Source organism: Pleurodeles waltl, chromosome 12, assembly GCF_031143425.1.
Source record: "Pleurodeles waltl isolate 20211129_DDA chromosome 12, aPleWal1.hap1.20221129, whole genome shotgun sequence".
Taxonomy (NCBI): Eukaryota; Metazoa; Chordata; class Amphibia; order Caudata; family Salamandridae; genus Pleurodeles; species Pleurodeles waltl.
This window is the reverse complement of record NC_090451.1, coordinates 652,356,504-652,382,684: the sequence shown is the minus strand read 5'-3', so window position 1 is coordinate 652,382,684 and position 26,181 is coordinate 652,356,504. Positions and strand designations below refer to the sequence as shown.

General features: G+C 44.4%; 1 protein-coding gene across 1 annotated transcript; it reads right to left on the bottom strand.

Moving 5' to 3' along the window:
* Positions 1-410: 410 nt before the first annotated feature.
* ADAMTS4 (ADAM metallopeptidase with thrombospondin type 1 motif 4) lies at positions 411-25,890 on the bottom strand. Its single transcript, XM_069218284.1, has 9 exons — positions 24,644-25,890; positions 12,045-12,383; positions 11,323-11,455; positions 10,459-10,629; positions 9,540-9,826; positions 8,254-8,440; positions 7,547-7,722; positions 6,178-6,353; positions 411-4,943 (listed from the first exon to the last, which is right to left on the bottom strand). The coding sequence occupies exons 1-9, from the start codon at positions 25,274-25,276 to the stop codon at positions 4,508-4,510; spliced, it is 2,538 nt and encodes an 845-aa protein (XP_069074385.1). The 5' UTR covers positions 25,277-25,890; the 3' UTR covers positions 411-4,507.
* Positions 25,891-26,181: the final 291 nt, after the last annotated feature.

Sequence of the window (26,181 nt, the reverse complement as noted above, 5' to 3'; positions counted from 1 at the left end):
TTTATTAAAATGTTGATAGGCTCATGATCTATTAAGCCCACTGGTCACCAGAAGGTCAAAGGTTCAGATCCCTCACTCGATACCGTCAGGACCATGGTACAGATCTCTTTTAGCTCTGCCTATCTCCTGTCACAACAGGCATTCTGCAACTAATCGGGGAAGTTCACACAAATACAGCATAGGATCTGCGCACACAGAAACCACAATAGCCCGCTACCTGTCGAATAACATGTGGGCAGGGCCGATTTGGATTTTCACTCTTTGAGGTCGATAAAATAGGTGTCATGCTGGTGCTAATCATTACCAAATCCACATTGAGACATTTCAATTTGAAGTGTGTGCTACAGAAGTCAGTAATATTGTTATAAAGGAAGATAAGTAATATTTCAAATAAGACACGGAATCTGGTATTAGTGTAATATAAATAGCTTTAAATAATTTTGCAGGTTTTATTACAAACAATTTTGCAATATTTAATATAAAAAAAGCCATTTGTACAAAATAGAATACAACTCCAGACTTGGGCCATGTCTTTGTTCTGAGGGATGACTTAACTTTGTTCTCAATAATTTATTAAGTTACTTAACCTGAAAAACCCAATGTCAGGCTAACGTACTGTGGCCTGTCAATGCAAACCAGTCCAGCCTATGGACGAGAAGGTGGTGGGTGGAAGGAATGGCCTGGGTGTAACTGTGGGACCCGGCACTGCGGGATAAGAAGCAAGGAAAATCAAGTTTGAACCTTGGAGTATAAATACAGTGAGGGGAAACTACCCGAGTTCTTCTATTTCCTGACACCCAGTATCATTGCCACTAAATTCACAATGAATATCCGATTGTATCTATGTATATGGTATGCCTGCTCCCCTGAATTACTCAGAGAAAATGAAAAAAATGAAGAGCTCTTTCAGTGACATTCTCTGAGAGCTTACCCTTCCAAAGACTCACCGCCTCCAATCAAGAAGTATTTTGGCTTTTGGCATTATCAGGTGTTTTGTAATTTAGAATATGGTTTCATTTCTTATCAGATATGTCACACACATTTCCATATAACAAATAACCTGAGCCAGTCGTTGTGGTATCCACTGAGTAAGTTTTTGAGGCCAAAAGGCATTTACACTTTTTGTGCACAAGAGATCATTCTCTTGGTCAGAGGTGCGCAAAACGTGCCATCGGATACTGATTCTGGAGTAACAAGGGAGCAAGATCCATAGAAATAGTAGTGAGCATATTCGCGAATAAGATTGGGATAATGCGTTCGGACTCTGGTCTTTAAACCTCTGATGTAACTTTCCTCAGTGCTCCAGCCAGGACGTTTTCTTCCACCAAGAAACTTCATTAGGTCATAAGCAAAATATTTCTGGCTCTCTGCTCTCAATTAAGATTAGATCACAATATAATTTAGGGTGAACTGGCTAGAGGTATAACACAACAGGCCCCCACCGGCTTAAATGCTGGTGTCCAACTAGTGGGTTAGGAAGCTGGAATCAGCCGTATCAGGGATTTTTTTGTCCCTCCATATTCTGAGCTTCCTCTGATCTCCAGTCCCTTGTGAAGGCAGGTAGCTGTGTCACTGCCTTTGTGGTGTATATATAATTAACTAAATGCATTGAAAGGCACTGAAACCTTGGCAGTGAAAGTGGAACTGGTTCAACTAGAGCAGGGTATCAAACGCGTGTGTATGAGGGGCGCGTTCGTGACAGATTTCAGGAAAATCACGAACTATAGAAAGGAGTTTCCCTGACTTTAAGTTTGTGTAAAAGTATCTAAGGTAAACAACCTTAAGTTCTGGCATGGATCCTGTCCTCCTGGGCCCACGTTGGACACCATGTTTTTTTGGCATTGAGCGGGGGCGTAAATGTGGTTACAGCCCCCACGTTGGTATCAGTGACCACGAACATCAGTGGAGACATCGCCCCTCCCCGACCCTCCAGCAGAGCGAGGCCATCCTGGGGTGTCAGGACGCAGAGACCCCGCCGCTGCGCACCAGGGGACACGAGAGATTAGGCGGCCACAGGAGAGACATGAAGGGCTTTCTCCGGGCGCTCGGCGGTGGGCTTGTGCTGTCCGTCACGGGCCACTGATGGGCCGCTTCTCATCAGGCACAAAGCGCCCTTTCATGTGGTCGGCCTCTGTTTTCAGAGCGGGTAGAGAGGAGAGGGAGGATGAAGGGGGGAGTGTGAGCTGGCTTTTAGCTAAACAAACACCGTTTAAGGCCAAGGTCAGTTTACAGTGTCACTTAAACAAAGAGCTGGCAGACGTGTGCACTCAACTCTGTTAAAGGGGTTTGCCTGGCCTAGAAGGTCCTCTAAAATGGGCTGTTCTCTATGTGTACGAATTTGTTCAGATAATTATTTCGTGACTTGTCTTTTAAAGTGCTAAACCCTCGCTATGATGACCAAGTGCGTTATTAACATGAACAATCGGCCAGTTCAAATGAAACCTAACACACTGTTCACGTTTCTCCGTACTGTATGTTGTAGTCAGTCTTCATGTCAGACAGGCATGTTACTCACTGCATTCTGCTGTGGCAATTTGTGGTACTTGCTTTACCACTCATTTCTCTCTGATCGGTGGCACCCAGAACAAGTGTCCATGTGGGCAGTGATTAGAAAGGGTTGGTTTGGGCAGTAGGCTTTAGGGATGGGCACTAGGCACCTGAGTGAGGTACAAGCTTGCCACTGAGGTCTAGATGCAACTGAGGTCTCCACTCCACGATAATAAAAAAAACATCTTATCTAAATTCATCAGTAAAAGAGGTCGACTGTTTCAGCACCAGGGTGGATCATTTCAAGTCACAAGCTCAGTGCATCATAGTAGACGTCAGGTTAGCTCCCTTCACAGTGCCCACCCCTTTGAAAGCACGGATTTTAATTTGAGAACCTTTTATCCCAAGGTGCTTCACTTCAAATACCTAGCCCCAAGTCATAAAGTTGGAAAGCGCTGGATCTAAGGAGGCTTTCTGAAAGAATGGCACAATATCAGTACAAAAATATAAATAAATACATTAAAATAAATCCCCTCCCACACAATTGCTTCAATATTTCGCTCCATCTTCAGATTCCCAAAAGTGATTTGCTTGTCTGTGCTTGCAACAAACAGGCTATCACATCCACTGGTATTTGTGTATTTTCTTTCTTTAGAGCCATCACTTTATTCAACTGCACGATTCTCAGCAGAGTTTGTCCTTCCAAGGAATTCAGGAACAAAACATATTGGAAATAAGTGTCTTTGAGGAATGGGTGTTCCTGAATCTGAAACCTCCTTTGTTCAGTCAATCTTGCTTTATCCTTACAATTCTGAATTAACCGTGGTCATAACTTTTCTTCAAATAAAACTCCTAAGTAAACCTGAAAAGACAAGTTAGACACCATAGTTTCGCTAATGCCTGGACCGCAGACTTGCATTATCCATCAATGCTCTAAACACCCTCAGTGTTATATAAATGGGAGATCTGAAGCAATTTTATCTCTGTTCCTTGTGCGTAGGGGTTAAAGGGTAACCAGACCCTGGTTAAGTCAGTCTCAAGTTCAACCTGATCATAAAATATAAAAACAAATCTAGAAGTGAAGTCTGTGCAGCTCTATAGCCACCACCGAGCGCCCTTGGGGTGCACTGCCCCATCCTTCTCAGCATAGAACTGCCTTTGAGCCTGCTCACTGGCCAACAGTACATGTGTAACTATAATCAGGGGCCAACCTGCCCTCCGCGAATCTGAGCGGCCTGCCGTGAAGGTTCTCCAACAAGAGTTCACGGTTGCATTTGTGTTGACGACATCGAGTTGAGTGGAGGGCGGCTGGGGACACATGTGTACCTTGAACAATGTCACAAAGCAATAAGAGGAAATATTAAACACTGAATTGGAAATAGGGACGCGTCTCTCACGCTGAACCGGTCAACGCAAGTGTCCAGTTGACAATTATGCATGCCAAACTTGCTTAGTTTTTCCTTAATATTACTCTTGTTTTCTTTGTTATTCTTTGTAACATAATATCCTTGAAAAATCTTGCTCATTTCATTCCCGGATAGCAGCAGAGAACAGAAATAAATGCTACCTAGGATTCTGATGTTACTGGTACTATGGTTTTGCATATTGTTTCCAAGTCATAGTTTGTGCCTTGAACACAAAACAACACGTTGTCATGTGGCAGAATGAGCCTATGACCTAGTATTCTCCTGTACATCAAGCACTATTTTGTAAGTGGTCCGTAAAGCAAGGTACTGCAAGGCACCAGTGGCAACTCATGAGTCATTGACCAACATGGCAAATGTCCTTATTAATTCCTTGAGTTAGAAGGAAACTGGCTGAAGGATTACCATGCATGGCTTCCAGGCATAGAGTGCTTCTTGGGTTCTGGAATGATGATTTAAGAAATTGTCAATTCAGCACCTTTATAACGACCCTTGAGCCACTGGTAGAAACATCCAATCTAACACTTCTGGTCAGACGTATCAGTTGGACCCATGAATCATTCCTTCTCGCAACCATCTGTTTCATGCTGATGAAACTATTTCTGATTATTTCTCGTCCTCCTGAGTATCTCTAGGATCTGGGGTCTTCGTCTCATCCAGTCATCTAGTGGCTTCTTTGGTTGCGTTGAGCGTGTGTTGATTTTTGGAACAAAGAAGGTGTACTTTAACCGAGGTGCCCTCTGGTCGCTGACCACAAGGGCCTGCAGAGTCAGTGGTTCTTTTAACGGACCTTTGCCAGTGATGGTCTCCATATTTTTAGTAGCACCATTGTATCGCAGTGAAACTCCTCCACCCACATTGACATCAACTTCAGAGGGAACAAGGATGTAGTTGCCATTCAGGGCATTGGAGCCGTCCCGCCTCTTTAGGGCTAGATAGACACCGTCGCTGTTGGAGGCTGAGCCGCTGTTCTGACGGATAAGAATGTTGGTGGCTCCTGCTGGAATGGTGATGACGTCATTGTAACCATACCTGCAAAGACCAATCAAACAGGGATTAAAGTAGGCACAGCAGTTTGATCTGAACATTTGCATGGTCACTACACAACAGTAAATTAATTATGCCATTTTTACATCTGTATAGAGTTGGCAGCTAGCAATAGTGTTAGACCATGGCTGGACCAACACTTAGAGTAATTGTAAGTAAATGTATTTTATGTAGTTTGCCTGAAAATCTGAGTTGGACTCCACCCTTACCGGGTCACACTGGGCACCACTGAATTAAACAATTTATGCCATGTTACACAAGTAAGAGCTGTTCCTATTAACTATATCACTTGTGCTAATTTTTGGCAGCAGTGAAAGAATAAATGGCCAAGTCGACCGAGCTGGAATTTGAATGAGTGAGTTGCAGGACACATACATAGTGCTTACACACAATGCTATCTTGAAATCTGGTAAAGAAAACACGAAAGAGCCACAGCTTTCCAGGAGATATATTTTACCATAGCTCAGTTGTATCAAAAATTGGTAATGTCCTCTTTGGTCTCTTAAAAATCAAGAACAAAGCCAAGTGGCCGGTCTAGACCAACACCTGCACTTTGAGACTGCACAAATTGAAGGAATACGCTATAGGAGTGCTGATAATGTGATATAACAACACTAATAGTTGTACAGTCGGTCTTTTTTTTCATGGTAACTCTTAAAAAAGTAATGGCAAGCATGCTAGTAACTGAGTCATAAATATTTTTTGGAGAAAAAAAAAAAACGTCCTGCACTCTTACTTATGGTGTATTAGAATTCCAACTGAGGTGAGAGGGAGAAGCAGTCTAGTTCCAATTCTGGCCTCCCACTTGACCCCAAAAGTGATCCTACTCAACCCATATTACCTCACCGAAGCAGGCTCCTATAATGCCCAAAGCTGTATGTGCTTTGAAGCAGGCTGGCTTCGTTTTTAAATGCAATATAAATGTGTCCTGTATGCGTTTCTCTGCCCGCTTGCATTGTAGGGATTTTAGGGCTCCATTGATCAGTTTAATTAGGTCTTTCACTGTTCTTGTATATCACTTTGACACATACTACACTGTCCACGGTTCTTAAAAATCAGAACACATTTTCAAATTATGGCCATGTAGCCTATTAGAGTTTCGTGAACACTACTTCCTCTTATCAGACTCCGCATGCACGATAAACAAATCCTCCGAAGCAGGTATTAAGGTCAGTAGAATTAAACAATTGCATATTTGGCGGGGAGGGTAGTTTCTCACCTGGGTTTTGTGAAGGAGCCATAGGTCTTTGTGCAAGTCGATCCAGTTCCTCCACACACCATGCATTTATCAAATTTCTTCTTGGACCCAATGATGCGGTCGCAGCCTGCATGGATGCAGCGGCCCTGGACGCAAACGGAGGTGGTTGCAGGGGAGCACGGTGTTCCATCTGCTACCTGGATAGAAAGCAAGGCACAAGGCTTAGCCTCGGATGAGCATTTCCCAAAGTACTTAAACTAACTATTTCAAAATCATGCATTGAAAAGGTTTGAAAACATTTCTAGGATTCTGAGCTTTTTGCATAATCCGAATTGGTGATGTACTGAGGTTTCTGTAGGCATAACAGAATTTGTATCTAAGCATTTGCTCTTGAAATCTCTGTGGTGACATTAAATGTATAAACCTACAAATGAAAAGCCCATGATGGCAATAACTGTGGTTTATCTCAATTTAGGAAAATGTTATTGATTTAACCTGAGAAACTCACTGTACTGAACATTTGATTATGTTACGCAATAATGTGTGGTTCCGTCTCTGAGCATTTAATTAAACAATGTTTATTTTCATGTTATTCAGTCACACGTATCAATCTCAGTACAGTAAAAGTAACATGGTCATATCGTTTACATCTGTGAGTAGGAAATAACCCGCCATGAGCGATATGGCACTATTCTGAATAGAGAACCTCAAGACTGTCTGCATTCACCATTTGGGTGGTTGAGCTGATGTATGGTAATTCAGAAGTAACCAGAGACGTTGTATTATATTAGTACTATTTTGAGGGTTGTTAAATATTATCGTACTAACTTCCAAGTATTGTTGTAATCAATTTAACATAATAATTTAAGGATTACATAATCCTTAATAAACCTGCTCTGGAAATTTTAGTAAGCACAGACAAAACAACTTTGACCACAATATTTACTTATCAGTATTCCCCCAACGCATGCATTATAAAAGAAATGCCTGTGCCTCAATTCACTAAGGATATTTAGTGGGTTACTTGAAGCCATGCCTCCTTTGTCCAAAAGAATTTGTTAGGATTTAAAGACACTGGTATAATAAAGGAATTAGTCAGGTCTCCATTTTTTCTGAGGTTCAACATATGTGGCACCTTGCCAATGAAGTTCAGAAAAGAGGGCATCTGCCTTGCTTCTTCCTGAATGCATGACTATCCGGCGGGACCCAGGACATGCTGCTTTTACCTACATTTACCATGATATAACGAAAGGACGAATGTCTGTTTCTCCATTCACTGCGGCTACCACTCAGCCAGCACATTTGACAATCAAGTTACATCTAATTTGTATGCTTTCGCCTGACTTCATATCAAATTGCTTCGCTTCCAAACACGTTGCGGTGTCTTTACCTTTGGTTCCAGCACATAGTAGTATCCCAGAGGCCTTGACTGGCAGGTGAGCTTGCATTGGTCTTTCTCCGCGATGCCGCTGTACCTTGGTACCCAGTCCATAGGGGAAGGGAAGCCTTTAAACAGGTCGGTTCTGTGATTGTAGGTGGCACACTGCTGCTCCCGATAGGCGAGTGCTGCAAATTGACAGGAAGCACCCAGGTAAGTACAGTTATTGTTCAAATTCTAAAGCACTTTTACGAACAACCACTTTTTAGACAGTGTCTTTAACACAAAAAAAATGCCAAAATTAACACTGAGTAAAAATGTGTGTTTCTTGGTGAAATGGGATCTTTGGGGTGTTCACAATTTGAGGTCTCAAAGGAATAATACAAATTGGAAACATAATCCTCTGTGTTTAGATTGACACATTTGCAGCGCAAATGCGAAGGAACTCCTTATATGGATATGTGGAATGATGTTCCAAATGAGAATGAATGCATCCCGAGTGCATTATCTGTCCATGATGTGGCCGTGGATGTACTTCACTCTGTAGAGTAAGTAATTTTCCCAATTTCATATTCTATCAAATTTACTTAGTACCACGGAGTTTCATAGAGTTTTTGTAGTCACAAAATCTTGGATTGAGATGGGTGTGTATTTTCTTAGACGTGGGCTCAGAAATTCGTGGAGGGTTATAAAACATCTTTCAATATCTTAACACTCACCATTACTTCCTGGGCATTCCTGGGCATTACAGGAGCGGTACTGAGTCCTCTTTCCCTCGCAGTACTTGCCACCATTTTTGGGTACTGGCTTGTTGCATTCACGGTGAGAGTACTGCACCCCACCTCCACATGTTCTGGAGCACTCGCCCCATGGTCCCCAATGACCCCAGCCTCCATTAACAGGGACCTGCAAAACAAAAGCAGTAGAGATCATTTTATGCATCAAGCAGATCTGATTATCTTTGATGGTGTTGGAGTCTTCTGAAGAGTTACAGTCTGAGAAATCATCTACATTTTAAATAGTTGATTGTATATTTCTTCATGTTTGTTAAGAGGATTGAAAGAAGCGCTTGCACAGTGGTTCTTATTTGGTGAACATTGTTGATATGACCAAACAACTCCATTACTGATCTGGCAGTGGAATTGTGTTTTTGTGGTTGAAGGCCACAAGTGGCAGATTGCAGTCGGCCACGTTTTCACACATTGCCCTTTAGAGCTTGCTCTGCACTCAACAAATCTTTTTAAATAAAAGAACTGTCTTTGTGTGTGCAAGGAAGACAGGTTTATGACTAAGAATGCTGGAAAACGTGAGTTGTTTGTAAATGTAGTTGAAAAGTCAGATGTAAATCTCCACCATGGGTTGCAGTTTCTGTTCTTGAGCTGAATAACCTGCACCATAGGTGCTATAGGATTTCAGTCTCTACTATAAGATGACCATGGAAACACGATCTCTGCAGCTTGAGTTCCATGCAGTGGCAATCTATGGCCAAGAAGTACCCTTGTACTCCCTTTACCGCTTCCTGCTATGAAGATGGTGAGTGACTTAGGCAATAAAGGCACCTAGGAACGGCATCGCGGCAGTAAGCTTCTGCATAAGCACTTGTTTCAGGACATATTTCATTTTAAGATAACCATCCCTCATCTGTTGATTTACAGATTTCTAAGGATTCACGTGATTGAAATAATACCAGTATAAAAATATTAAATTCTGCTCCTTTTTATAAAGGCGTTTATGGAATCCGCTGAAGTATAAGCGAGCTTTAAATCAGTTTAACCAATTAATTTCAGTACTTAACATCTATTGGATGTTCTCTGAGATGTCAATGGCAGTGTACAATGAAACATTTGCCTTGACTGGAGGTATAGGACCTTGGCAGGTGATTTCCAGATCAAGAATTAGGCTGATTAATCAATCAACACATCAAATATTCAATACAATGACATGCGACCTGGTTCAAAGAAATTTGAGGTCATTGTTTTATAGACCGATAACATAAGGGACTCACGTTGTAGGCTTTCATCTCCACTGTGCTGATGCAGCGTCCATTCATGCAGGTTTTGCCGTGACCGCAATGGGTGCCATCCGCCCAGGGAAAGTGCTTGGTCTGGCACATGAACTGTCCATCGAATCGCCCCGTACACCAGAGGGAAGAGCAGGGAGTGTGCAGATTAGGGCAGTGGCGCGATTCGGACCCAAAGGTGAGCTGGCACTGCCGGTCAGAGTCGTAATTGCTACCGGGGAATGGTACTGGGAGGCGCAGGGGAGCACTGGGCTTGTCCAGCAAGCAGTGACCTGTGGAGTGAAAAGGTAAGGTTATTTGAAATGAAAAGCACTTCTTTGAGAGACTAGCCGGGCAATAAGGCAGTACTGATGTAGGATTAAGGACGGGAATGAGACAAGAAGAAGCAAGAGACTTGAGCAAGATATCACAGGATGAAGCAGATGACACAGAGGTTCTTCCTTATTCAAAGACATTAGCTGTGAACTAAGATGAGAAGACTTTGAACTATGTTTGGTGTTTTACATAAACAGCAGGCATGATATTTACAGGCTTAACGTCTCTGGACAATGAGTTGTGTCAAGTGCTGGACTTTTAGTTCCTCCTACTGGTCAGTACTTGGTAGAAATCTAAGCTCTTTAGCTTATGACCATGCAATTTACGCTCGCCTAGGGTGTGGTTGTCAGTTAGCAGCCTACTTTTTCCTTGCCCTAGAAATGATCATGCTTGTAAGCGGACTGGTGGCCCAACTTCAAAAAAATGACCTGTGAATGTTTAATAAGTAGACGGATTGTCAGAACATGAGAAGCGTAAATCAGGGGTACATGTGAAGACACAGCAAAGAGTGGAAGAAGGAAAAGCGAGTGGTAGTTCACTTAGCAAAGCATGGCGCTGGATGCAAATCTGAAACTGAAGAGCCTTTTACCATGGCCGCTGTCCAGGAAGTCTGTGATGAAGCGGGCGCTGCAGGAGGACCACATCTCCTCTGGGTCCACGTAAGACATCACCGGTGCCATGATGTGACGGGTTTTGCTGGCAACTCGCTTCTGATCCACACAGGACTTGGAGTCATCATGGAGCATGTTGAAGACATGACCTGAGAGAGCATCAAACACACATTAGTTCACAGTGGCAAAAATATTTTAACATGAAAATATTGAGAACCCCCTGAATCTGATGGCACATCTGAGAGACAGTCTGTACTATACATAATAAAGACAACATTTTTTGGACTATAGCTGAATCAAATCATGTGCTGGCAGCTAAACCTAAAAGTCTAATTTGACCAATATTATTTCCAGATATTAAGAACGATGTTCCTCCAATTAAAGGTTAGTCATTGCTGATTTTTCTCCGTTAGAGAACACTAGCAAATTTACAAATACAGATGCTATATTTTAACAGTTCTTTACAATCTAGGAAACTCTGAACATTCTAAAGAATTCTTTATGTGACAGAGACAGAAGGAGAATAGAGTCCAGCAAAAGGTCAAGTTCAGACAATCACGGTGTGATTTTTTCAGAGGCTAAGAGAGCATTTTCACTGTTAAAGATCAGCCAAAATGCATAAGACGGGCTGAAATTTCCTCATGCCCTAATTGTACAATTCTCACAAATTACTTTACAAAAAAAAAAATCAATGTGAGCCCTATTACTCTGTTTACAGATAAATCAAGATCTGTTTTGAATGAGCAGTATTTTGTTGAAGCTCGAATTAGTTCAAAGGTCAAAAAGTGAGGATGTGTTTCTGGCTTCCCCAGTTTCTTAGTAATCTGGTCCCTGGAACTCACCAAGTTCATGGGCTGCGGTGAAGGCTGATTGCAAACCATCATCTTCGACTATAGAACAGCTCCGGGAAGGATCACACACCGTGCCAACATCTGCCATACCCAATGTGTCACATGTCGAAACACCACAAAGGTTCTAGCGGGAAAGAAACATAATAATATGTTAGGAGAAACAATTTCTTTGTAGAATTCAGATCAATGCTGAGCATAGCAGGAGTCTGTGGACACCTTAAAAAATACAATGCAGTTTAGTTTTCAGTCTCAAAATTTAGGAGGAAAATAAGAGGCTAAATTGGCCTGCAGCACATGAAGCACTTTGTTCTACATTTAAAACATTGTTTGATGATTTTTCCCCATAGATTGCTGCATTACTCCCCCGGGATACCATAGTGTTAGGGTGCGCAGATAATTCATTTTCAAATAGGCCCCCATGGCTCTTGCGTTGGCCCTTATATAAAACAAAACAATGTAATTTGGTACTCGGACTATATAAAAGTGATCAAGATAATCTCTAGAATGCAGTAGTTTATCTAAGAGACCAGCACTGGAAACATGGTGACATAGTGACATGGAGTCATCTAGCCACATTAGAAATTGTGCTTCACTTGACCAGGGAATATCAATTCTGTCTTTTTTGCTTAATGTGATGACTGTGTAAAGAGCCAAATTAAAATCTTCCAGAGTCTGCTATTGACGTTAACGCATCATTTTGATTTAGGATGTACCTGTCTGGTGAAGAGAATGGCGGTATCAAAATGCTCCGAGTCAGAATCGTTGGCTTTGTTCAGACCCTTCTGCCATTCACAGAAGTTGCGCAGCATTTGGGCTGCGTTGGTGGTCATCTTCAGGCCTTCATAGGTGTGACCATTTTGCGCCCGGCCGATCACCACTAGCCGAGTCACCACAACGTTAACCGGATTTTTGAGACTTGGATGGCGGAAGAATTTGGCTGCCGCTGCCATGACAGTCAGGAGATATCGCTTCAGCCCGGCTCCGTGGAACGTTGCCATGGTCTCATCCGCCACCACCAGGGTCTCTACATAGCGCGGAACAGAAGAGAAGCGCTGCAAAAGACCAAACATGGAGGAAATCAGAACAATAATGCAATTCTCGCTGACAACATCTGCTGCACTTTAGACTAATTCATTGTTTTATACAGATATAATAAAGGACGAAATGCTGTGTGTACAACCTTGCAAGGAGAATACTTATTCCAGCACTGCATCAAGCCTGCACTAATCTCACAATAGTTAAGAGTAGGATTTCAGTTAGTGGTACGGCTTTCACAAACACTGTAATGTCTACACAACTTTTTCACCAATTCCATATTTCTGTATATGGTACTATATGTGCAAATACATTATACACATCCCTCTAGTGGGAGCCTCTGGGACTTTGAATTTAAACACACCTTCAAGACAAATGACAAAGGGCCTGATTACAACTTTGGAGTACGGTGTTAATCCGTCCCAAATGTGACGGATATCCTGCCCACCGTATTATGAGTGCCATAGGATATAAGGGACTCGTAATACGGCTGGTGGTATATCCGTCACATTTCGGACGGATTAACACCGTCCTCCAAAATTGTAATCAGGCCCAAAGTCCTTAAAGTTGCACAAAGGGTAAGCATGGTTGATATTCTTCTCAAGCTAGGACTCGCTTTGGCACTGGATATGGATTCGGACCAATAATATTTGAAGCCTGAGTAAAGCAACAATATCCTAAAAGCTGCCTCTTAGAGGAGTAGTTGGAGATTCATTATTCTTTTTTGTAGTTGGGAAATGATCACCTGTAATTTGCTAGGAAATCGCAGATTGCACCTTCACATACAAAGAGTGAGTGCGCTAGCAGCAGTAAATGTGTGTGGGGCCATTTAGATAGACAGACAGACCACGGTACATAAACCATCAAATAAACATAAACCATTATTATAAGGTTTGACCTTCTATCAATGATGCTTAGATCATTAAAAAAAAAACCTTTTCAGCTAATTCCCTACCTGCATGACATGGTGGCTTGGATGTTCTATGTAGAAACATAGAAATGATTTCTAAAGCATTTATGCACACTAAATGCTCTCTGTGTCTACTAATCTCCACCCACAGATATTTGTTCCATAGAGAGTCAGCTAGCACACTGACGGTAAAGTAGCAATTTAAATAGGCACCTTATGCTTATTATGAACCGGAATTTAGGCGGATGCCTTGCAAGTGCTTCCAGTACACTGGCGTGCTGCCTGTAAACAAACCTTTTTCATAGGAGAAGTTACATTTGTTATTGACCCAGAAGTGAGTCTTTGCGTTAATATCTGGCACAATTCCGGCTCAAAAAATAACATGTCCCTGTCTGACGCGTCCGTGTTTGATGAGCAGTCTGAAAGCTTGGGCGCAGCCTAACAACAAACGTTACCTGCTTGTGAGAGGCTGTATGCAGAAGTAGTTGGAAGTGGTGACTCTGTACACACAGGCCCACGTGACCTGCCTAATAACTTCCTTGCTTGTGGTGCTTTTTACACCAGGCCAGGAAAAGCAAGTTCCTGGTGCCATGCCCTGCCACAGGAGCCCTGGCCAAGAAATACCTGCCTTCTGCCTTTCTGGATATTTCCATATTTCTATTTGCAAGTATTGGGTTCAGTGTGCTTCCGGCGCGAACAGTTGTCACCGAGCAGAACTTGGGCCTGATTTACCAACCTCTGAAGGATAAAGGCACCGAGTCAGCCACTCTTGGTGTGCGAACACGCCTTCGGTCCAGTATTAAAAAATACCCTGCCCTTCATTGACAAATACTGCAGCTGTTGCAATGAGATGAGCAAAACAAAGACAGATGGCGCGAAAGGGAACATATTTTTGCAATAGCGAACTCTGGCATCTCTGGGTGATTTATGGCTGCAGATGGATGCGTTGGACATCTTCATGTGTGGCGCGTGCCTTAAGAGCCCTGACGTAGTCGTTCTGTCTGGGTTGCGCCACTGCCGGCGTCACTGCTGTAATCCTCTCAGCTCACATAACCGACCCCAGAACCATTTGGAGAAACCCAAACAAACTGGGAAGATGCGTAGCGACGGGCCTTCTTATTTTACAATGTCAGGTTCCTGGCTCAGCTTCCCCCACCTACTCACACGAGCGGGCCTGGCCGCTCCATATAATTATATAAGCTACAAGGCTGGGATAATCGAAAGTTGTGCGTAGGCAACGACGTCACAACACCGTTGCACAAACGTACACAAGCAGGATGATGCGGGAGGGCGCAGAATTTGGCAGAACACAAAGTCAAGAATGCTACAACAGAACGTCCATCAACAAACCCGCGCAGCGTGGAGTGTAGACGCTGGCTAGTAGAGTGACTAACGCGGAAAATACACCAAGAGTACACAGCGCCATGCCTCATTGGTGAGGAGAGATAGCTCTGTTTTCTCACACATGGTGTCCATCGCTCGTTTCTGAGCCACTATGGAAGTGGGCACCATAAAACTACCCCAGCCCCTGGTGCACAGTTTGATTTGCTTTTCGCGGAAGCGAGTATGTGCCCTCAAATACTGTTCATAGGATTAATCATCATAGGGTCCTGGCCACCTCGTGGACAAATTGTCACCCTGCCCTTGGCGAGCCATCAGTCCAGTCCTGGTATTTCTGTCAGAAGCCTATTGCTGTCCCTTTGATAAGCACCTTTGTCACACAGCCTGTGATTTACTAAGATGTCTGTTTCCAGGGACTGGACCTTCTTGTGCCAGTCTGCCCAGGTTTCTCAAAAAGTTTAGATTGGGCCCATAATAAGATATCTCAGTAGGTTTATGCTCGTGCTTCAGAGATCTATCCTGGTCACTTGAACGCCTGGCGGCCTCAGGCAAGGCCAGTGAAGAACCCCTGTTTGCTCGTGTAAATGGGTCACATTACAAAGCTGTGACATGCAAAAGCATCATTGGATCCCGTGATGCCTCCACTTCAGAGCCTCATTATTGACCAAAGACAACATGGCCTCCACTGAGCTCTCCCGGCACACGCCTGGAGCACGATAAGCCTGCTGCCAAACAGCGGTCAGTGGATCCTGTACTGCTATCTAGCCAGAGGACCCTTGAGTGCATCTGGGAAACTTATTTTCTTCAGTCTCCTGTCTGCCCTTCTCAACTCAAGGGATTGGATTCTAGGACACCAAATGTCTTCAGTATCACAACTACAGATGTCTAAGGAAACAGACCCAGTCATTAGTTGTAAAAGGCAAGCATCATTTGCAGAACATACTGCATGGCAAAAAGCAGAATTTTCACAGTTCAAACCCCTTTCCAATCGATTCCAGTGCAATAACTTGAAGACAAGGCTTAAAATCATAATGGGCACATTTTTTCAGTTCTGGGCTTTACTTTCAAAACCTGTAGTTCAATTGGAGTAATTGACTGGAATCAACACTTCATCTCCCATGATGCTTTGGTTTGTTAAACCAAACTGCAAGACTGTAAAATTCACACCCCACTGGCCTGGAGTCACGTGGTCATGAAAATAACTCACTCTCAAAGCGCATTTCTTTCTAAAAGCAAAACAGTTCCATTTCTTTTCCGTGCCTTCTACTTTGGCAGCATGCAGTGAGAGGACCCCAAAATCGTTCAAAGCTGATTGTTTTTTTAATGCTCCTGGGGCTCAGTATAGTCTGTTTTGTAGACTCCTTTCCAGTTTAAGGCTCTTGACCCTAATGTGGAGGAGCTGTGATTCTACCCATGTTCATGCAAGTTTTGGCTGGAAAGATTCACCTCTTTTATCTTTCGGCTGGTGATTCGCCTGCTTTACGACTGGGACATATGCAGTGAATTCAAGCAGGGCGTCCTCAGAACACGTGGCAAGATGGCCTTGTTTTCCATGGATCCGAAATGGTGCCAGAATTGGCTTTAAATTTCTTAAAGAGAAAAGAAACCTTTGACCATATGGATCTTGCCAGTGTTGTGCTTCTGTTTAACGTCTGAGTGCGTTGCTTGGGAACTGTGTTTGATGTGGGGCTGCTGTATCTCGGTTTTCTTCCCCACTTCTTCACTCTGCCACCCGTCTGTCAGTGCGTGGAGGGTGAGTCACTCTGGCATTCATTCTGTCAGTGTGGGGAGGGTGGGTGTGGTTGTGCCAGTCTGTAATATCCAGTGAATGAGATTCCAGTGGTGAGTTGGAGTGAAGTCAGGAAAGATTACACTGAGAGGTATTGAATATTCTGCATAGAGACATACATGGATATAGCTTAGTGGGTTAATGCGCCTGTTGTAAAACTGTTTTTGTATAACCTACAGATCACAAGCTTGAAACATCATTAAGTCCCTAGCCTGAAGACTGTTAGTGATAGCAGGTATTCTTACAACGTGTTGATACCCTTTGGGAATCTAAGCACCATTTGGGAGATTGCCACGAACAGATAAAGTAGAATGAATGCAACTTATTGTGCATTTCCCAAAAAGATTTCAAATACAACAAAGATTCACGAGTATCAGGGAGCTCAATAGCTTGTCCAAGCTCACTCAGAATGTCAAAAGGTTGCGCTAAGCTTGTTCTTGCTGAGTCAATGAGTCTTAATTTCAAACCCAGTGATAAAGCGATACTGCTTGCAGGTGAGATACCTGAATGATGTACGTGGTTTCAATGCCCACCCTGTGGTAAAGAACTACATAGAGTGAACATAATCACATAGGGTGTAACCTGTGGAAAGATGTGGGGTAACAGTCCCACTGTAGTCGACTATCCTCAGTCAACATCCGAATGGCATCTGCCCATCACCATTCTAAAAGGTTGATATGGCGTGTTGTTGGGGTTGGTTTAAAATACACTACCAAAAAGGTTCAAGCAAGGTGGACTGTGAAAACACATCTGAAATATTAAAACTATTTTGGATCAAGTACCCCTTCCCTGCTGTAATCCATCACCATTCAGATGGACAAGCTGGGCACTGTCCTCTATATAAACAGACCAACCTACTGGTACAAGTGCGGGGCTGGGGTGGTATCAGTGCACAGTGCGGTGCCAGGTGAAGAGTGTCTGACATTATATAAAGTTTTTAAATTCTGGCCAATAAGGGACTCTGGCACCAGAAGCACAAGTGATCTGCTAAAGGCCTACAATTTGTTAAGTTGTGGAAATGTGTTCCTGTGTGCACTCTTGACAATTTAGCTTCTAGCAAGACGCTACCACCATTTTTTACGGTTCCCGCTTTTAGAAGTAACTGACAGTGCAGGTACAGCCTGCGTACCCCAGAACACTACACTAACCTCCTACCAGAAAGGACATCAGTGCTGAGAACTGATTCAAGCTAGATGTCCATTGTCCACCCTGAGTCTCTTCCTGTCTGCTGGGAATGAAAGGGCTGCCTAAGCATTCCAAAAGTAAGGAGTACTGCAGCTCATCCGCCCATGTCATCGGCCATTGGCTAACACGTCAATGAAACATTTTCTTCCCCAACTCATCAGACTTGGGTGCAGTTTGTAAACTGAATTGCAGTCAATCATAGGGATCATTTCCCCCTCATGCTTTGGTTAGACCCTTACACCACTGTGATGACGGCAAGACATGGTTGTAATCGGTCTCCTGGCCTGTCTAGGGAAGGCTAAGCAGATCTGGAGGTAAGACCTGGTTGGTGCGGGCAAACGGAGAAACTGAGTTGTAAAGTCTCGAAAGCTCAGGCCCCAAGAGTCCAGATAAGTTCTAGAAGTAAAAAATGGTAAAGTGCCTTAACTTCAATCGGATAAGCCACAGCATATGTAGATAGGTTGTCATGTTGATAGTGGGGTCCTCGGAGCACCTTTTCCTTCGAAAGATGGTGCTGTTTTTCATTACCGCTACTTACTCTTACACGGATATTGAGTTATGGCATGGTTGCCTTGGATCTCGGAACTCCAAGCAGTATGGAAAACCTAAGGAGAACCCTGTTGAACCTCACATTGGCAAGACGTTGCCCGTCTCTTTAGCCAGACTGAGGCTGGGCTGAAGTAGATTGGCTCAGCTATTAACTATAGAGTTTTCTTTCGGTGAGATTACCAAATGGCTTCATACCCCTAGCATACCTGCCAACAGACCCGATCCGGGCGTGAGGCTCACAATTTTAAAAGCCAAAAGTGGCTTCAATTTAGCGTCCTAAGGTAACCCCTTTTTTCAGTGCAAACTAATGTGAAAAATAAATAGCCCTATTATTTTTACAAAATCTAGAGCTTTTTCCCTTTTCAAATATTAGCATCTATACAGCAGGGCCACTGTGTTTCAGTCCTCTGCTATCATGTCACCAGTTACTGTTTTCAGGTATGTCACCTGTAGCCAGCTGTAACAGACCTGCAAGCTCACACGGTGCCGTCGGGGGACACACATTTTCACATCTTATCACACGGGGGCCAGGCGAACAGCACACGGACAGCTTGAAACTCTTTCAGAAAGTTTCCAGCTCAGGTGCGAAGGCTTTTCAGAGCAAGGCTCCATTTGAAAGCCCCCCCAGACACCCTAACAATCATCACAGGTCTGTAGTAACAATTTGGGCCATTCCGGGCTGCTGTTCTGCAGTCAGCATTCCTTGCCACCGACCACTGCCTTGGGCCCGAACTGGAGGGAGGCAGGGCTGGGTAGAGTGGAACGAGCCCTGTGGGGAAGCCCACATTGCTCTGTTCCCACAGCATCCCTGGCTCCACCACTGCTCTCCCCTCTGAAGCGCCTGCCACTGACCGAGCTGCTCTAATTAATAGAGGGAAGAAAGGAAACCACAGCGCCGCTCTGCGCTCTCTTCACCCTCCCATGCCTTCTCCTTCGAAGCCCCCTCCAACCCTGGCCGCCGCCTGCCAAATCTGTCCCAGCCGCGGTGCATGCTGGGAAGGGGGAGCGCCGCCCGACGGACGCCCTGGCCGCGGACCCCTCGGCGTCTCTGGATGCCCCTTGGACGCCTCGAGGCGCTCCGAAGTGGGACCTGGCTGCTTCCGCGAGCTCCAGTCAGACTGCAATTACCAGGGAGGCCGCAGGACACTTGAGCCAACCTGGCTGCGGTGGGCACGGACCTCCGAGGCAGCTGCAAACTCTCTTCCGCTGGCTGCATCCGGAGCCTTCCGTCCGCAAGGCAAGAGCTCCCGCCCTTGGCAGTGGCAATGAGTGCCAGGCAGGCACGTGGGCGAGGGTTTCCATATTCCACACGCGAGTACCATTTTCTAGGCCAACCTATTTTTCGTTGCATTCTGGGATCTGTAGTCCTGTTTTATCACATCAGTAAGGCAACAGTAGAAGTCCCTAAAATGCAGAGGAAATACCTGGGCAGAAAGGAAAGGTCTGGACAGAAAGAACTACTCTCTCATGGAGCCAGGTTACTTCATAGCGCTCTTGGCATAAAAGGTATGTGAGAGTTTTGTAAAGAAGACGGCCTAGGCAAGAACAAGTTAAAACATTTTTCACTGTGATGGGGCTTTTATTTAGGTTCTCTGTAAACTTACTGTTCTGCCGTTTCACAGCACTTTATTGTGAAAAGATGTCTTCACGCCATCAAGGACACTGGGCTGCAGTCAACAACGTTTGTTCATTTAAATATGTAATGCATTATAGGAGTTGTAACCCTGATCATGAACGAGTGTAGCTTCCATTGATGCAACTGGTGCAGTGGCACCGGGGCCACTGAAGCTTGATAGTTCTGTATTTCCCAGTTCAAACAGCTAGGCAGCCCATTTCCTTTCGTGCAGTAGGGCCCATGAGCCACTTGCTATAACAATGTGTTCATATGGGTTGAGCACACTTAAAATCTTTGAGTTGAAAAAGAAAAACACAGGACTGGAGTTTTGAGTCCTTGTGATACAGCAATTCACCTGGTAACCCATATAAGCCCCTGTCAATGTGACGCTCACAAAAACTAAGGGTGTTGAGAAAGGGTGTCTAATGTACACCGATGCCCCTTATTGTCTGTGATACCTCAGCCAGTTGTAGCCAGGATCCAAGGCACTCCATTATCAGACCTGCCAACTCACATGGTGCCACCGTGTGACACACAATATTGGCTCTCGTCACACGGTCTCTCGGTGAGGAGCCAATATCACACGGTGGTACGAAAAACAAGGTGAAAACCACTGTAAACAGAAGTTTTCAGCTTCTTTTCTGAGGCTTTTAACCGGTGATGTCCATTAATGGGTGTGAAAACAACCCAGGCCATCACCAGCAGCCTCAGCAAGCTTTTTTGAGGCGGGGTTTGGGGTGGGGGCAAAAGTGCCTCTTATGTGCATTTTGCACGAGACCGCGCCCATCCAAGGCTCCACCCCCTCCTCACACTGTGAGGTTCTTGGTGAAGTTGGCAGGTCTGCATTATGGGACTAGTAGATGCAGTATTTCTCACTGTACATGGAAATGTACGTGCCCCTTTCACTGTGTGTCATTGGTCTTTCCTCTTCCTTTAACTCTACTTCTCTACTTAACATTTTCCCTGTCTATTCGTTGCTTAACTTACTTACTTTATATTGTATACTTGCCCATATTTCCTCCAAAGTCACCTCAACCACCCATCATTCATTTTAGTTGAGCAGATTCCCCAAAGCCACTCCCAGTTTCAGTCACCTCCCCACCCATTGAGGTCCATTCGCCTGTTGAGCTCCACCTTCCATCCATCACTGCATTCGTTCACACCTCTTCCCATTCATTTCCCGTTTCCAGGCCCTCATCCAGCAATTTCCGCTTTGATGAAACTCCGTCTACCAGTACCTCCCTTTTGCATTCGCAAACCCTCGCCCAATCGCTCCCCTTTTATTCAGCCCCCATACCAATCTCCTTACCCATCCCATCAGACTCCCCATCCAGTCAACCTCACTGCAAGTACTACTCTTGGTCAGTTGCCAAATTTAGGTCTACCTTCCATTCAGCACTCACGAGCCTCTCCAACAATTTTAATTGTCATCTTTCTAATATATATTCCATTCCAGTATCTCATTTTATGGTTAATTTCCTAGTTTGTTAGTCCTCTCTCTCTCAAATTCAACCTTTCTCTGTTGGGCCTTCCTCTCTGTTCTTTCTTCTCATTCACAAAAGTCCCCTGAAATTGATAAGGCATGGTTGCCAAATCGAAACCTATGAGTTCCGTGGGCCGATGATGAGCCATTCTCTTCTTTTGAAGTGTGTGACTGTTGGGTTTTCATACAGGCTTGTGAATTAAGACAGACCCTACAAAATTCCTCCACTGAAGGAGGAAAAACACCTTTTGTGCCTAGGATGAAGTGGCATCCTATGCTAAGCAAACACAACTTCAAGGAAACACAAAACAGAAAGGAAGACACTGTAAGAAGTTCACTTTCATCCTTGGATGGCAGGTGATGCTGCCACCCCAGCACAGTACCACCTGGCTGCCAATAAAAGCCCCACCCTGTGTCTGCAAAGATCTGTAGCACAAAGGGCTGTTTATTACCTGCATGAATCCCCCCAGCCACTATTGTCAATTACTGAGGATTTTGGAATCTTTCATGTGGGCCCCAAGCCATGCTACCCACAATGAAGGGAAGATTTATGCTGCCAGTCTGCTGCCAAGGCAGCCGTCGGTGATGTCACTGGCCTAGCATTAAGGTTTTCCAATACACTTTTCACAACTCTCCATTAATGCACTCTGAGGCTCGCCAAGTACCGAATGGATCCAGCACTGTGTAATTACCATACAGCTGTAGTTAAGGACCCACCACGTAGCATGATACCCCGTGAAGTACTAAATGTTGAAGCATGACCTCTATATTGTTGGGAGATTTTAGGTAGCCTGACTAGATGGTTCCATGCTTCCATTTGCAAAAAAATTTCAGTCCTGGGCTTTCTTTTCCTGACTGCTGTATTGCACTGTGAGCCAGCTGATTCAATTCGTGCAGAGTAAGACTTCATTTTAAAGAATTCATCTGTTTATTTTGCCCCATAGCAGTGAGATACCTTAATTTGCTTAATGCCATGGAGCAGAAGCTCATTTAACTTTGCACATTTATTTTCTTTCTTTTATGGATGAACCCGGAACTATAGTGGCAAAAGCAAAGTCACGAGTCCATTAATGCAGTAAAAGGGTATAGGCCTAATGAGTCTGAGGAAAAAAAGGAGATCTCTGCATATTATTTACATATAAAGCATGCTTTCCAGGGGGAATCTGGAGTCCTTGCATCACTAGGTCTGTGACATAACTCCAGTAATTTAGCAAGGTGTGTGCAGGCATCAACTAACCATTCTTCTGATGGTCAACACAGGGTCATCTGTTCATCTAGTTCATGGTGCCTCTGAAGGTGCCTTGGTAGTTGGAAATTGCCATTGTCACGCATGAGCGTGCTAGCAACCACTATCACTCTTTGGCAGACCTGGATCGGGCCAGCACTCAGGGGAAGAGGGTTTACCACACTGGGGGCGACAGATGTGGCAGATGATTTCCACTCTAAAGCCAAGGATATGTTTAATCGGATTGTGAAGGCCAGCAGCTGGCCCAAGCCTTAGGATGGCTGCTACGAGCCTTCAGGATTCCTGCAATAAATGTTCATGATGCAAATCTACATACAGCGATTCTGACTAGGGGCTCATTTAATTATCATTGGTGTAGTAACCCCAGCATTACGCGCCCTCGTAATATCTGCTGAATGGTATAAACTGGTGGATTTTGTTTGATAGTTCCATTATAAGATGGACCAGATAAGTCCTTTTCCGTGCTGGTCCTTCCTGAAATAGCACTTTGGATTTAACTGTTCAGTCCTCTTCGTTTTTTGAAATATAGAAAAACACATATTCAGCCCTGCTGTGCGCCCCTTCCCTGCTCCCACTTGTCCCCCGTTTCTAACTCTTCCTCCACCAAGACAGAGTGACTACTTTGCAATTTTTCACCACATTAACCTGTGCAGACTTTTGCTTCTGCCTAAAAAACATTGCAGTTGTGTTTTTAGTCCAACTGATGATTATGACTCCATAATGATTAGCTCGTTAAGACAAAGGCGTTTAATATACTAGTCCCGGTGAAGTCATCTGGCGCCCAATGACTTGTGAGCGTTTGTAATCTGGCTGTTCGCATAGTAGCCACCCTGCTCTCTCCCTTTCTATTATATAGAGCTCTGATTGGCTGCCGAACTCTTCTGACACTAACTCCACAGCTCTCATTGGCTCGGACTGCTACTGTCACCACCCACCAGTCCGCACCAGTTGCAGACTTCCCAGCGTTATTTCATCACTTTGTTTGGGTGCCGGTGGCACTCAGTGCCAACCACGGATGGGTCAGACTCCAGTCCCTTTTTGAGTCTCTACTAGCTAAGAAGTGAAACCCCTCTTCTTTCAGAACCTAAGTATGCAAATGTGTCAAGTGAATATTCATTTGGAGATTCATACAAATTGGCCAGAGTGCCCTCATAAATGGCTGGGTTGTAAGTCCCTTCCTGGTTTGTTAAGATCACATACCCTCTTGAACAGTGCCCCGATGTTTGAATATTAGTCCATTAGAAGCAGTAGATATCTCAGGGCTTCTAAAAGTTAAATGTGAGTAGGACATCTAATCAGAACGCTTTCCCTTTAATTCTGTTACATATAGTTTTCCTTCTCAGAATTTTTATAATGGGATAATTGATCTAAGACCACTAACTTCAAAATGCAGCGCGCTTCTTTCCTATGTGACGTTTGCTAGATGGTGAATTGATGATGTAACCAGGGTCATTGACAGGATACTTCTGGAGTTGGCTTCTATGCTTTCTTTATTTACATCTTGGTTTGTTGCAAAAAAGCCTGTCGGCATGAAACTGAGGTGTTACAAGTTTGGGGACCACAGATGGTTCCACAAATTGCTATTCTGACAGGAGCAACTATACCTGCTCAGAGTTGGACAACACCACTTCTTTTCATTTTTATGTCAAAACCTCAAAAAAAGAAATAACATTTGCTAAAACACAGAGAGAGAGAGAGAAATGCCTTGAGGTTCCATTTGAAAGTTTGTAATTTGTATCGTGGGTACAGAAGAATAAATATCGGAGGGATGTAGAAATATAGTGGGTTACTGAACCACAAGTAGTACTCATAGTACTCAGCAAGCATTGCCAACATCTTATGTGGCTTCTGTAGGGCTTTTCCAGCAGTGCCATATTAAGTATTCAGTCCTCAAGTGGGCCTGGTACCACCAATGTTCTGGCATAAAGAGTTTAATAAACAAAATTCTTTGATGGATCACCGAGTGCCCACTCTGATATACAATCACTGTTTGTCATTAACAAAAAAAACCTGATAAAGTCTACAAAACAACATTAAAGCAAATGTATCGTTGTGATACTGTTAGGATAAGTAGGGAATGACTTCTTGTAAACACAAGTCTAGAGTGACAATCAAGAAACAAATTCATCAGCCTACTGCTTTTAACTCTAATTTCCTACCTTGGATCTCTTGGGTGAAGCACTCCGGAACGGGTGGCGGTCTTCAACTTCAGCTTTGTCCTCTGATCCTACAGCTGTCACCGAAACTGGTGACCCAACGTTGCACATAGGTCCACGAGCCTTCTCGGACACCTTCCGCCGCACCACATGGGCACCGATCTCTTCAACACTGTTCTGATTGCCTCCTTCCAGCGGTTGGATGTGGTACTCTTCTCCCCGGTACTGAAGCACCCCAAGTAGGGATGTTCCGTTGTAGTTGAAGGCCGCCACCGACTCTGGGTCAGCATTCACCAGGCCAGTGAAGTAGGTCCCAGTCTCGGCCAAGCCATCAGCATCAGGTTGTCCATTGCGGCCCACGTACTGCACCATGAGGTCCTCGGAGAGGAAGCTAGGGTCCCTTTCCAGATCAAGGAGGAGATCCTGGCCAAAAGCGCGGAGGCGAAAAGACAGGTGCCTTGGTAGCGGGCTACCTACACCCGACAATGGCCAGTCAGCTAGTTCGTGGTCTGCGAGGACGCTTGATCGCTCCCTAGCCGGAAACACAATTTCCTCTCTGTAACCAGCTGAGCCGCTCTCTTCCAATGACAGGACGAGGTGGGACCATGTGGCAGCCACAAGGAGAACAGCCAGCATTCTGAATGAAGGAATATCTCCTCCTGATGTGAAGAGGTTTATGAACGGGAACAAAGACTCCCAATACTGGAAGTCACACAGGAGGCAATCTGTTTGGATAAATCGCGTTTTCTGGTCTGAAAATGAAGCCCCTCGTAACAAAACAGGCAGCTAAACAGTCTTAGGTACACTTAGAAAAAAAGTTGCAAAGTAATTCAGTTGAATTGCTCAACCAGGTAGAGTTCCTCACAAAAAGTCACCTGGGAGCTTTTAGCAATTGTTGTCGAGGGAGAGTTCCCTTTGGACTAATGTAAAAAATAAGCTTGAGTTTCTCCAAGAGGTACCTTTTTAAATCGATTCTGCAAGAAACCTCTCTCCAGTAAGGGCAGCAGCAACCACCTTGGACGCCTTAAACTCTCTTCCCCGGTGGACTATAAATCAGGATCCTTGATTGAGACTTTATATCTCTGCGGTTCTTTTCGGAGGCGGCGAGGAGATTCAGAGTTTGTGAAGAAGGAAGCAGCGATTCTGTTTAAAATGCCGGCTTTGCGAGAGATCCGAGCTGCAGATCCTTGGAGAGACTGCGGGGCTTGCTCTGCCCTCCGGTTCCCTCTAACCCCTGAGTTCTCCACTCTAGCGGCTGTCCTGGCTCACAGCTCCTTTTAACAGCTGTCCCGGCCGGGCTCCCATTGGCTGTCCGTTTTTTTTCATCTTTTCTTTTTTTTTCAGCTGATGAGGTAGAGCACACGCAGTTCGGGAGCCAGCGAAGTTTTTTTCCCCCCGTGGATCAGATAATAAATTATATACATGCATGTTAAACAAAAGACAGCAGGGAGGAAATTAGGGGGTGCTCCGGTTTAATTTATTTGGCTCCTCGCCAGGGATACATTATCCAGCTCGAGGGGAAGGACTAGGAGGGGGCGAGA

What these genes read in the sequence shown, in the direction of transcription:
- ADAMTS4 (XM_069218284.1), bottom strand. Translation starts at nt 25,276, where the DNA reads ATGCTGGCTGTTCTCCTTGTGGCTGCCACATGGTCCCACCTCGTCCTG. An exon ending in TGGAGATGAAAGCCTACAAC is followed by an intron (nt 8,441 to 9,539) that starts GTGAGTCCCTTA and finishes TTTGTTTTGCAG; the next exon opens with GTCCCTGTTAATGGAGGCTG. An exon ending in ACTATGTGCTGGAACCAAAG is followed by an intron (nt 6,354 to 7,546) that starts GTAAAGACACCG and finishes CTTTCTATCCAG; the next exon opens with GTAGCAGATGGAACACCGTG.